The sequence below is a fragment of the Gouania willdenowi genome, chromosome 19 (genome assembly GCF_900634775.1).
Source record: "Gouania willdenowi chromosome 19, fGouWil2.1, whole genome shotgun sequence".
Classification (NCBI taxonomy): Eukaryota; Metazoa; Chordata; class Actinopteri; order Blenniiformes; family Gobiesocidae; genus Gouania; species Gouania willdenowi.
Genome location: NC_041062.1, coordinates 11,521,064 through 11,534,366, shown reverse-complemented (window position 1 = coordinate 11,534,366; position 13,303 = coordinate 11,521,064). Strand labels below are relative to the sequence as shown.

General features: G+C 39.3%; 2 protein-coding genes across 3 annotated transcripts; one reads left to right on the top strand and one right to left on the bottom strand.

The window, feature by feature from the left end:
- The first annotated feature begins 42 nt into the window (after positions 1-42).
- Positions 43-1,834, top strand: LOC114481147 (protein FAM104A). The gene is made up of 3 exons (XM_028475601.1): positions 43-323; positions 886-994; positions 1,161-1,834. Exons 1-3 carry the CDS (start codon positions 307-309, stop codon positions 1,419-1,421), a joined length of 387 nt encoding a protein of 128 aa, XP_028331402.1. The 5' UTR covers positions 43-306; the 3' UTR covers positions 1,422-1,834.
- A 2,415-nt stretch (positions 1,835-4,249) lies between these two features.
- Positions 4,250-12,968, bottom strand: tepsin (TEPSIN adaptor related protein complex 4 accessory protein). 2 transcript variants are annotated; one of them, XM_028476430.1, is made up of 13 exons: positions 12,827-12,968; positions 12,390-12,462; positions 8,157-8,248; positions 7,978-8,071; positions 7,828-7,895; positions 7,667-7,748; positions 7,116-7,184; positions 6,808-6,996; positions 6,551-6,719; positions 6,227-6,340; positions 5,298-5,376; positions 5,076-5,210; positions 4,250-5,000 (listed from the first exon to the last, which is right to left on the bottom strand). In XM_028476430.1, exons 1-13 carry the CDS (start codon positions 12,863-12,865, stop codon positions 4,473-4,475), a joined length of 1,731 nt encoding a protein of 576 aa, XP_028332231.1. In that variant the 5' UTR covers positions 12,866-12,968; the 3' UTR covers positions 4,250-4,472. The 2 variants fall into 2 exon arrangements, with proteins under 2 accessions (XP_028332231.1, XP_028332232.1); XM_028476431.1 differs by having other exon boundaries at positions 6,551-6,716.
- Between the last annotated feature and the right edge of the window lie 335 nt (positions 12,969-13,303).

Below are 13,303 nucleotides of genomic sequence, written 5' to 3'. Positions count from 1 at the left end.
TGTAGTTGGTGTGGCTAAGGTAGTTAGCTCCAGCCACTAGCAGCAGCAGCAGCAGCTCACTGTGCTAACATGCCGGGAGCTGCCTGACACTTCACCGTCAGCTGTGAGCGGAACAGCTCAGGGATAGCAGAGCGTTGTTGTCTGAGGCTACACCAGCTGGAGCTGCTTGTCCACACACACAGCCTGTGTTTCTACACCAGTGAGCTGTAAAACACTGCTGAGCGTCTCATCGAGGGAGTGTCAACTTCTTCTTTTTTTTGCCAAAAAAAAAAAAAAAAAAAAAAACCATCCGTGAATCGTGCAGACATGCTGACAGACAGCAGGTAACCAGAGAAAACACTCACACACTGCCATAAATACACCTAACAGCACATTGAGCTACTGCACTGACTGTAAATACTCACATGTATGTATATATAAGACAAGATAACATGCATTTACACAGTACCACAATGGCTTAATGGGTTTTACACACACTACTGTGGTGTGGGTGGATAAACAGTGTGATAGGACCAGGGTATCTTTAATCACACTGCAGGGATGAAGCAGTGTGACAAAGTTTCCCAGCACAGGAGACCCTCCTGTTTCCTACTAACCAGCTGTTTGCACTCACTCCCAGCACTAATCCTTTGGTTGAATGTCACTATACAATCATACAATCCACACACCTCACTAAAGATATGACAGTGAGTGTTCCCGGTACTATAAGAGTGCTTCATGCCTGATCATGTAACTGCTTTAGTGCGTGTTGCTATTTTTGGTTCCTCTTCATGTTCTTTTTCTGAGACTCTCCGCTCTCCTCCAACTAATCTCACACTTTCTCTCACCGCCTGCATCTTTTCTTCTATGACACGCACAATGTCTGGATGGTTTCCACCTCTGCAGGAAGCGACATCATAGCTGTGACAGTGAGGAGGAGCAGCAGCAGCTCATGCCTCGGGCTAAGAGATTTGGAAGAGGTCCTTGCCTCCATGTGTCAGATTTGGATTCCGAGGTACGATGGGTCAATCATCAGTGGTTAAAGTCTGTTATCTGACTTGGATTATGTGTGTCATGCATGTGAACCCATGTAACACTGGGCTTTTATGAGCGTTGAATGTTTTATTTACAGCTGCAGCATCTAATCCCGCCCCCCCCACCCCCACCCCCTGTGTTCCCAGTCTTCCAGCAGTGACAGCAGTAATGGGATCAGCAGTCCAGAGGCAACAATGGTGGCCAGCACCAGGCCGTGCATACACAGTCAGAGCAACTGCATCACCCAACACTCCCTTAGCCCAAAGCCTGAGGAATCTGCCAGCTCCTTGCAGCACGGTTTCCAGGGTGACGGGAGGGGGAGTGTCTCCTACGACCACATCAACAGAATCCTGCGGGAGGCGCACTTCAGCAGCCTGCAAACCAAAGGGCGTCCAGGCACAACATGACCGTGAACTTTGACCCTCTGCTGACCATCTTTAGGCTCTCACACATCAGCACCGGCTCTGCCAGCGTGGACACCTCAATCTACACCCCGGGGGTCAGGGTTGAGGGGACGGCAAGTGTGGTGGTTTATATGATTCGGCCATGACGGCTCATCCCCACCTCCACATGTTCCATTCGTCCTCAAACATAAAGCACATCTGCCTTCTCATGGCCCAGTCACTGTGGTTCCCTGTGCAGTATTGATGTGTATTTGTACATGTGCGTGTGTGTGCACGCACCCACCCACTGCACTTTATGACTCTCTTTACATGCGTGTGTTTGATGTGTGGACATTTCCATTGGTGCTAATTACAAAAGAAGTGATAATGACCCAAGGTGCGTGCATATCAAAAATAAAGCAAAGCACTTTATTCAGCCTCGGTGTCCGTGCTTGTTGATTGAATATAATTATTTACCAAAAGTCAATAATCTTTAAATTAGTTTAAAAAAAAATGGGTGTAGTCCAACAGATACATAAACTGTGGTGACTTTGCTAAATTTAGAGCAGACATGGGCAATAATAAATGTACAAAGTTACTTTTAATACACAGAAGACAATGAAAAAGATCAAATTAACCCAAAAACGCAAACAAAATTAAAAGAACAAAAATACACTATGCATCAAAAAATACATAGAATGTCTACACAAACATTAAACAAAATAAGTCACAAAAAACTTCAAATAAATGAGAAATAAACAAAAATAATCATTCAAAATACATATGACTACAAAAACATTACACAAAATGACTCAGAAAAACAAACATCAAATGAGAAGTAAACAAAAACACACAAAATGACTCAAAAACTAAACAAACAAAATGATGAATTATGCAAAACGCAACACAAATACATAAAATAACTACAAAAACATTACACAAAATAAGAAATAAACAAAACAGAGAATGACTCAAAAAATACACAAACCCTTTGTTCTACCCTGTATTTCTGCTTAGATTGGTCAGTATTCTAAAGGCTGAAGTGTTAAAAATGTGGCCCTCAGATCTGACAATCACATGTTTGTGGCCCCCTGCTGTGATTAAAGTTGCCCATCTATGGTCTAAAAGAGGGTTAGGTGTGGTAGGTCGGTGGCTTCCAAGTAATACAAGATGAACTCCAGCGTAAGATCATAGTTAATTATAGAGCCTTCAGCGGCCTTTGGAAACTCCAGCTCATGCAGGAGGAACATAAACAAGCTTCAGGGTAAAAAATGCTATGGTTAGCATCAGTGCTGCACAGCGAGAGTATTATGGGTTTGAGCCCTGATTTCACCTTCCTGAAACAGACACAAAACCTGACGGTTTTAGTGCGTAAGCAAGAAAGACGTATGGCCATAAGCCTTTTTTTTCTTAAAAAAGGAATAAACACAATTACACACCCAAAGCAGATTTTAAAGGGGTTTGTACGTTCCCAAAACAATTCAGGGTAAAATAGAACATCAACATGCAACGTGTGAAGGAGAAGACATGTAAAGCAGTTAGAGCTGTAACAAAAATACAGCATGTTTTATTGTTCTCCATCATGTGCAGCAGCACAGTTTGTTCTTAGTGTTGGATTTGCAGCGTGCAGCACATTCTGCTGCTGTTAAAACCTAAAAAAGAAAGTTGCGAATATCAGCAGCACAGCCTGCCTACACATTCCTAAACACTGCTCACACACACAAACTTCTCCATTATTAATGACTGTATTAGTTCCTTGTCTTTTAAACCACCTGCTTACATCACAGGCATGTGCATAAATAATATAACCCCAAATATTGGAAGACATTTTTCTTTTACAAGTTAAAAGTTCATTCAGAAAAGTACCAGTAGTGCAAATTAGAAATAAAGAGGTTTGCTCTCTGAGGTTGGGTGATGTGTTACAGAGATTATATTATTACGTAAAAAAATAAAGGAAATCCTGAGAAAGAATCCCTTCCGTTCAGTTCTAAGTCCATTACGACAGACAATCAGAGGTTTTTAATACAGAAACAGAGCTACAGGACAAATATGTGAGGCTGAGTAATGAGAATTCAAATAAACAACTCACACAGGCTTATCATTCCACATGAAGGACCTTCGTCTTATTATTCCCTGAAAACCCAGTAACCTAGTTTTAATGAGAACCAGTTGCTGTTATTCTCATTACAGATCATTAACAAACTCGTGGCTGCTCCTTAATTAAATATCACTAACACTTTACTTTAAGTTTTGTACATTATTATCATTATCATGACATGACACCTTGTCATTAGCATGAATAAGGTGTCATGAAGGCTGTCATTAAGTGTCGTTCTTTACCCTAACCCACATGTGTCAAACTCATGGTCCAGGGGCCAAATCCGGCCCTTTGGAGCATCCAATTCATTCCACAGGAGAAAATAAAAATAACAGAGAAAACATGATTCATTGTGTAAATGAAACTCCACACTATCTGCATGGGCTCATGGTGTTCCTGGTGCTTAGATCACATGACATCATTTTTAATGTTAAACTGTTGAAAAAGCTAAAAATTCTTACAAAATTTTTCAATTGTCCTCAAATTGTTACATAATATTTCCCTTCATTAAATATAAATTGGCCACAAAATGTCGGACATTTAAAGTGAAGATCCTGTCGGGACTGATATCTGTCACTTATTTCTTGAATATTGTTAGTTTCTTACATACTGTACTTTGTATTTTATGTATACGTATAAGTGCAAACAAGGGCACAATATTAATGTTGAAATGACTAGTTTTAAAATCTGTGGCCCTCTTTAGATCAAACTGCTCTGTATTTGGCCCCTGAACTAAAATGAGTTTGACGCCCCTGCCCTAAGCCTACACAAGATCCCTCCACCTAACCCAAAGGTGTCATAATTTAGCAAACGACACCTAATGACAGCCTTTATAACACCTTATTATTAATAATGACAGCCTTATGTATAAAACTTCTAGTAAAGTGTGACCCAACCCTGACTTTGACATCAAACTAGTATAAATCTATGAGTGCATCAAAGCTGGATGATTCCAACGCTAAAATGGTCTCTGGATGTCAAAAGTGAAGAAATGAGAATGCTGATGCTGATTGGCTGTGATCAGAAATGAGGGTAGTGCTGTCGTCGTTTTTATTGCCAGTTAAAGACGTGTTTTTTCTAGAGTCTGAGCTGTGGGTGTGACTGTGTCTTAGTCTGGAGTCGGATTCTTCTGACTCAATGCGAGACGTCTGTGGAGAACAAGGCCCCATATGTTTGATGACCAGCTCCATACCACTGAACAAGGAGAGGGTGTTCAGTCCGGGATCATCCCTCGCCTTAGCCGTCCTTGCTGGGAGTACTGGTCCATTTTCGATCTCCTCTGTGGAGCAGCTCAGGGACTCAGTGAAAGATGTCGTTGTGTAGTTTGGTGTGTGGGTGACGACAGTGGGCGAGATGTCAGGGTGGTTACGTGTCAGGTCTGTGTCTTCACCTGAAAGCGTGTGCAGTAGATGTTCAGAGAGCGTGGATGATGAGTGCAGCTCGCTCACTGTGGCACCTTCATCCTTCCTTCCTCCCCCCAGCAGAGCCTCAAACTGTCTCAACATCTGAGGAGAGCAGATAACCAGTTCAGGGTGTGGTTCACTTCACTCCCTGTGGCTCTACACATCAACACATTGTACCTTGGTGGCTTTGTTGGCCACTGGTCCTGGAGGTCCTTCAGCCAGATGGTGAAGTCTTCTCTGTGTGGCTTTGAACATTTGCTCCAGAAAGATGAGGTCAGAGGTCATGAGGCAGGCGACGGCACACAGAGCACGCTGCAGGGATGAAGAACGTTACAATAAAAAAAAAAAAAAACACAGACAATGGGAATAAAAAACAACTTGAAATCTGTTCATGTTCACCATCTTAACGGTGAGAGAGGGATCCAAAAGCTTGTTTGAGAGTAACTCCACCACAACCTCACAGTTCAGAGTGGAGCATCTACAAATAGAACACAACAGAAATCACAGGAAGTGGACAGAAGTGGATTACATTCACTTCAAAAAATTATTTGCATTTTTTTCTGAATATTTTGTTTTTGGTGTTTTACGTGCTAATTTTTCCTTCTTCTGTTTATCAGAGTAATTTTTGCGGTTTTTCTGACAAATGTTTCAATTTTTCAGAGTATTTTTGTTTTGTTTGTCAGACTAATTATTTTTCTGTTTTTAAGAGTATTTTTCTCTGTTTTTCACACTATTTATTTCTCAGTTTTTCGGAGTAATTTTTTTTGTTTTTTGTGCAATTTTTTTCTTCTGAATTATCGAGAAACTTGAAAATCCTGCGAGAACAAAGTCGATAAACTAATTGTAATGCCATCAATGTGGCTTAAAGATCAAACTTTCTCCCAGTGTCTTAAACCAAGTTGAAATTTCATTTTTGTCAAATTAAACAAACCGGCCATGTTTGCTCTCAATAACTGTTTCAAATGACCTCTCAGCTCAGAAAAAAATTGTGAGAAAAACGAAGGCAAAAATTAGTACAAAAAACAGAAAAAAAAAAAAACTTGTCCAAAATAAAAAATGTCCGTAAAAAAAAAAATACAAAATATGCACGAAAAAGTAACAAACAAGCAAAAAAAATATTCTGAAAAAACATATTTATTCTTAATTTTTTTAAGTGAATGCAATATGTTTCCGTAGAAGTGGGACAGATATGAACATATTATTGGGATTAAGATCTCATTCAGTCATAATCTACTTCTATGAAATGTGTAATCTGGCTCTTGGGTTGATAAACCTTTACATTCCAAAGATGAACAGAGACACATTAATATCATGGTAGATCCACTGACTCTTTGATGAAGTGCTGACTCTCCTCCCTGCAGAGGAAAACCCTGGAGCCTGTGGTCAGTTGGTTGATGAGAGCCACTTCCTGGGCACAGTCCCCCAGTTGCAGAGCCTCCACTCTGAAGAGCAGAGACCACAAAGGAGGATCAAATGTTAGAAAATGACCCCACACAGGACAGTTCTGGTAGAAAGGGTTTGTGTCCTGAGATATTAATCCTCTAAATAGACTTTGGTAATCTTATTTAAACTGAATATTATCAGTTCAGGGGGTTTTCAGGAGGTTGAGGAGCTCTCAGATGTTCTGGGTTTGTTGGTACTTCAGCACTGACCGCTCTGACAGGTCCCCGCTGCTCTCTCTGCTGGCCCCCGACCTACTTCCTGTCCCAGCTGACTTGCTGGGGGCCGCCATATCCTGGGAAGAGTTGTTGGAGGAGCCGTTGCTGCTGTCTGTCTCTTCCCAGCCCCCTCCCACCTGTCCTGGGCACCTGAGGCTTGCTGCTGATGGAAAAACCCGTCAAAGGAAGCCTGAGGTGTCACCAAACCACAACGGCAGTTTCCCACTTCCTACTGAGATCTATTCTCTGACCTTTAGGTCTGCGTGCAGGCACGTTGTAGGCACACGCAGGCACGGCCACTTCTATCGGCGCAGACGGCACTGCTACGGCCCTGTAGTAGTTGTCATGGAGACGGATGCCCTGCTGCTCAGCAGGTGGAAGGACCGCACTGGCAACCACCTCAGCAGCTTTCTGGATCTTATCGAGCAGCGAGTCACTGCCTGCAAAGCAACAAATATGAAAAAAATCACCATCATAATAAAAAATATATATAATAAAACAATAATGACAGAAAAATCAAGACTACTGTTGAACCTTTGCTGTAAAGTCTGTCACTCACCTGTCCCCTGCTTCCCTGAGCTGTATCCAAATCCCTGCATTGATCGATGAGAAGCTGCTGAGCCCATACCTGAACAGGAACGAGAGACAGAAGAATCAGCAGACACATTAAATACGTCTACTGTGTGTAAAATGGACTAAAGCTGACATTTGGATTTACAGAGGAAGTCAATTTGTGTTCATTACATGGAAAAAACAACCACAGGATGTTTATTATTTTATATTTGAGCAGCGCTGTGGACTTTTTCTCTACTGCGTAATGACAGAGACATTTTTTATCATATTATTGTTGATTCAATGTTTTTACTGCTGATTTGAATGTTCTTATTGATTTTTAAACTGACTAATGTTTTCTGTTGCACTTTTTAGATCATGTAGTAAAGCACACTGAATTCCCTTGTGTATAAAATGCACTATATCAATACATTCCCCATGCCTTGCCTTCTATGTTTAGAGCCAGTTATAGAATAGAATAGAATGATTGACAGATGTTCCTTTTTACATTTGTTGCGATCGTGCTGGACTTTTATGCTCTTTAAATTCATGACTCACCCATAGCTGGAAGAGCTGGGCTGGATTTGGTGACACTGTTTTTGGTGGAAATGACATCAGTGAACAGCAGCCGAGCCACATCCTGTACAGTAAAACAAAAGTGTTTTACTTGTGATTACTGATGATGAGCGACTCATGATGAATTTCCCCGTGTGTCTCACCTGTGCCGTATTCCTCACTTTCTGGTACAGTGCTGTGCCGTGGACGGGGTCAGGCGGGCCGCTGTACACTTAAAAGAGCCAAAAAGATTGTTTTCACAACAGCAGCAAAAAGATTGAAACTAACACGTGTCAGAGAGGCTGATGTCTCACCTGAGGCCTGTTGGATGAAGGTGGAGTTCCTTCTGAGTTCTGTGAGAAAATGACTTGGGCCATGTCCACAGAGGTGGACAAAGATCTTCAGCACCTGAAGAACAAATATAAGTCGGTAAAGGAAGACAAAGGTGTAATGATGTCATTTGTGTGTTTTATATATATATATATGTGTTTACCTTCAATTTAACATGACAAGATTCAACCTGCAGCCGCTCCAAAAGATACTCCAGCAAACACTGACCACAGCCTGAAGACTCATGGGAGATTTCTACAATAACATGATGGTTAAGGATCCAACGGTTAAAAGCTAATAATAAAAAGCAACATCATAGGCCTAGTTCTAAAAAAAATAAAGAATAACAAATTGCTCACAGTGCAGATGTTAATGCATGTATTCAAACATAATCCCCGTTATCAGCCTGACCGCGCCGAGTAATCGGGCCAATTTCAGCTATCACAGATTATGTGTCATTGGTCAAAAGCCCAACCGATTAATCAATATATTAACTTTTTTCTGCGTGGAGATTCTGTCTGTGCATTCTGCGTTAATAGCTGCACAGTTGAATACAAATGTAAAACACTGGAAGAAGTTCACTAGCTCATTGTTCAGTTACATTTGGCCTTTTTTAATGTCTCTTTAAATGTCTTTTGGGGTTTTTTTTTTACATAATTTACCAAAAATAAATACAGTTTGCAAGGCTGGCTTTACAGTCCTTATCTTGATAGTGTTACAAATTAAAGGTTTCTTATTTCATTGTAGTTTTTTATCTTAAATCAAATTTTGGGTATCACTAATATGGAAGTGTCTCTAGTACGTAATACCTATCTATATACCAGCAGTCTATCCGTACGAAAAGATGACATAAGCCTGTGATATCACCGTGTCAGGATGGTCCAAGTGGTCTAAGAAGCCTGACTCAAGGATTCTTCTTTATTTATTTTTTATTTTATTTATTCAGTTAATTTCCGACATGGTTGCAATCACAGAAATTCACATCAAACCTCGTTTCTTCCCGAGTCAAACATTCTTATCTTCTTCATACCATAATTTCATCTTTTCTTTAACGTCTCTTTTTTTTTTTTTTTTTTGTCCTTTTTTATGTGATGTGTTCTCGTCTGCAGTCATTGTTCCTGTTGTTACTCCTCCTCACTGTCCTTTTTCTCCATATCTCCTCGAGCTTTCTTTTCCAGTCGTTGTTTACGTTCCTCCAACTCTCCAAACGAAAAGTTCTTCTTCTTTCGGAGTACCTTCATATCCTCGGAAAGTCGCCTCAGCATACGATGCATCAGAAAGGCACATGCACATACACATACCCCCATCCAAAGATCATGACCCCTAGCAGATAGATGTCCTCCACATCTTCCACTGTCAGCAGGGAGAGACAGAGTATCTGGCTTCTCCCTCGTGCATCCATGACATATCCACTTGGGTATGTGTCCTTTGGACACGCTGGTTCGTGCTGTAGCAATTGCCTCGTCGTGAAGATTTTGTCGATGGCGCTCAATGACCAGTTGATGAGTTCCATGTCGTCGCTGTATAGTTCGATGAAGAGTTGACTTGAGACCTGTATGCGTGTAGAAATATCCTCCGTGTTTTCTCCTTAAATCCTTTCAGATTTACGGATTGTCGTGTCTCTGCGTCAAGGCTATTCCAGAGGTTCATGGTTCTATACACAGTACTATGTTTGCCAACGTTCGATTTGACCCTGTCTGGTCTTAACACATTATTATGTCTGAAGTCGTAGGAATTTTGATTGTATGTGAAACGTTTTTGTATTTGATGTGGTAGTTTTTTAGATGAAGCCCTAAATGCGTGTATTTGTGTGTTGTAGTGTATTATTTCTTGCAGTTTTAGGTATTTTGCCTTCTCGAATAATTCGTTTGTGTGTGCGTTGTGTGGTACTTTATGTAAAAATCTTATAGCTTTTTTTTGTAGTTTAAATAGTGGTTCAAGATACGTTTTGTAGTTATTACCCCATATTTCGGAGCAGTAATTTAAGTGCGATGCTATGAGTGAAGAATAGATTGTTTTAAGTGATTTGGTGTGTAGGATTTGTTGAAGCTTCCATAGGATGTAACTGCTTTTGGCAACTTTGTTTTTAACTATTTGTATATGTTTTTTCCAGGTCAGCTTGTCGTCCATCCACACTCCTAGTACCCTATATTCTTTTACTTGTTCTATTATTTCCATGTTCATTTTCAGTGTTATATCTCCTGTTATTTTTCTCTTTCCGAAATTGATGAATTTTGTTTTACTGACGTTTAGGGCTAGTTTATTTACATCTAACCATGTCTGAATTTTTGATAGTTCTTCATTTGTTGACTCTATTAGAGTTTTAATGTCTTTACCTGAGCATAGGATGGTTGTGTCGTCTGCAAACAACGTTAGTTTGAGGCAATTTGAGACTTTGAAAATGTCGTTTATGTATAAAATGAACAGGTTTGGCCCTAAAATTGAACCCTGTGGCACACCACATTGTATGGTTTGGCATTTTGATGTGTGTTCTTCAAAGTCAACATATTGTCTCCTATTTGTCATATAGCTTTTAATCCATTTTAAGGCGTTGTGCTTTATTCCGTAATTTTGAAGTTTTTCTTCTAGAATATCATGATTAATTGTGTCAAAGGCCTTTTTTAGGCCCAGAAAAATTCCAAATACAAATAGTTTTTTTTCTAATGCTTCTCTTATATTCTCCGTGATGTCAATTATAGCCATTGCTGTTGAACGTCCTTGTCTAAACCCATATTGTCCTTCATGTAGTATATTATTGTCTTCTATAAATTTGTCGAGTCTTTTCATGAAGAGTTTTTCCTGAATTTTCGATAATTGTGGTAATATTGATACAGGTCAATAATTAGTGAAATTCCATTTTTCTCCACACTTGTAAATCGGTCTGATTTTTGCAATTTTCATTTTTTCTGGGAAAACACCATTCTTAAATGAGAGATTACTTATATGTGTTAGTGGTGGGGTTATTTCAGCTGTAATGGTTTTTATTAGACTCAGATTATTAACGTCTCTGGATTTTTTTGAGGTACAGGTTGTGATTATTCTATCCACCTCTGCTTCTGTTACTTCTTCAAGTACAAGGTACTTATCAATGTCTTTCTTCTCATTGTCAAAATGGTTCCATTTAAGTTTTGGGTGTTTATTAATCCCTTTCTCCATGTTTTTTCCAGTATTTATGAAAAAACTGTTGAGTTCTTGTGCTATTATGTTTTTATTGTATTCTTTTACATTGTCTGCATTTTTTTCTTTGCTTTTGTGCATGGTTATGGTGTTTATAATTTCCCACAATTTTTTGTTTTTGTTTTTATTCTCTTTTAATTGTTTTTATTGTATATTCTCTTTTTTTTCTCTTAGTAAATTATTGACTTTGTTTCTGTATTTTTTATAACGTACTTCTGCTTTCAATGTTTTTTCTGTTATATATTTTTTATATTATATGTTTTTATTTTTGCATACGTTGGCTATTTTCTTATTAATCCATGGTACTTTGTTTTACTTTTGATTGTTATTTGTTTCAAAGGGCAGCATTTATCGTATATTGTTGTTATTGTGTCTGTAAATGTGTCATATGCTACGTTCACGTCTTCTTCCTTGAAAACACTCTCCCACGTCTCTCTTTTTATCTGTTGTTTAAAGTTTTCTAGTTGTTTTTCTCCTTCCAGTCTTCTGTATGTCAATGTGTTATGATTTTCAAGGTTCTTCTTCTTTTTAGTGTTAAGTATCGTAAATATTGGTAAATGATCAGAGATGTCATTTATTAATATACCACTCGTTAGATCTGTGTTTTGTATGTTTGTGAAGATGTTGTCTATCAGTGTTGAGCTGTGTTTATTAATTCTGGTTGGTTTCGTTATGAGAGGTTTTAATCCATTTGTGTACATGTAATTAGTAAAGTCTTCAATGTGTGTATTTTTTAAAGGGTTTAAAATGTTTATATTGAAGTCTCCACATATCTGCTTTCTGCTGCCGTGGGTTTGAATCCCACTTTTAACACATATGTTTTTTATTTTAACATATTTAACACAGCAAATTCCCCCTTTAATAATACATATACGATAAAAAAATAAAAATGTTAGGGTATTTCCAGGGTTAGAGTTAGGGATAGGGCTAAAATAAAAGGGTTAGCGGGGTAGCTAAAAATAAATAAGAGCTAAAATAAAACCGACGGAACTTTAAGTCACGTGGTGCACCTATCACGTGACCTAAACTGACCAATGAGAGGCGCTGCGTACGGATAGACTGCCGGTATAGTGACACGTATTACGTACTGATAGCCACTGCCTACAAATATTTGTGTTCAGATACAGTACATATCCTGTGTATATCAATGTTTTTATTCCTTAAATCGGTCAATATATCGGTTTATAATATCACAAAAGCAGAGAAACCCAAAGGATACTTCCAATCTCTTGGAACAGGTATCCCGGACAGGGAGTTTCATCATCCGCTGTGGCCTTCATCAGTGTGGGCACCTTGGATATAAATAGAGGATAATATTGGATAAAAACATGGAGTAAGGCTGGAATACAGTGACAGTGCAAAATCATGACACAGCATGACTGTCACGAACATCTATTGATACGGGAACTAAAACCTTCATGACAGCAGTGGTTGGTCAACATGTGCAGCTACATCCTGGTTTACATGCTTGTTAGTGTAAACGAGAGGATATGAATCCGAATGTGTCAAACTGACAGTAGGATTAGCATGGGGGCTAAAGCTAGCTGTGTTTCTGACAGCACAGCAGGTGCAAACAGTCACGTCAGCGGGAAGTAACAGTTCACAACCTTTCTCAAAGTGTTTCCTTTAAAACGCCTAAAGATAACTTGCACTTACTTTCTGAAGAAACGCCAAGCGCTCCATAAAGGTTGCCATGATTTAGCAGCACTAGTTACGAGAGTTGCCCATCTTCATCAGGGCAACGTTGCCAGATATAAATGATGATTTCCCGTCCCACACCACAATCCTATAATAGCCAACCATAAACTATCCCAAAGCCTACGGAGATATATTTTTGTCTTCATTATTCAATAAAACAAATTAATTAATTCTACTTAATAAAAAAAAAATCACTAAATGACAGAAAAACAACGAAAATATTTTAGGAAATATTTCCGTAAAACAGGTTTTAAAAACCACGCATTTCTTCGAAAGCAAAGTTGCCAACCCGACCTGGCAACGCTGCTTCCGGGTTCCGACTGACACAAACAAAGGCGTGGCTCGACGTTAGCCAATCACAGAACACCAAACATAGAACAGCTCTTTATGTTTATTGGCTGGTGAAGTGATTGACAGGAATAAGAGCTAATCATG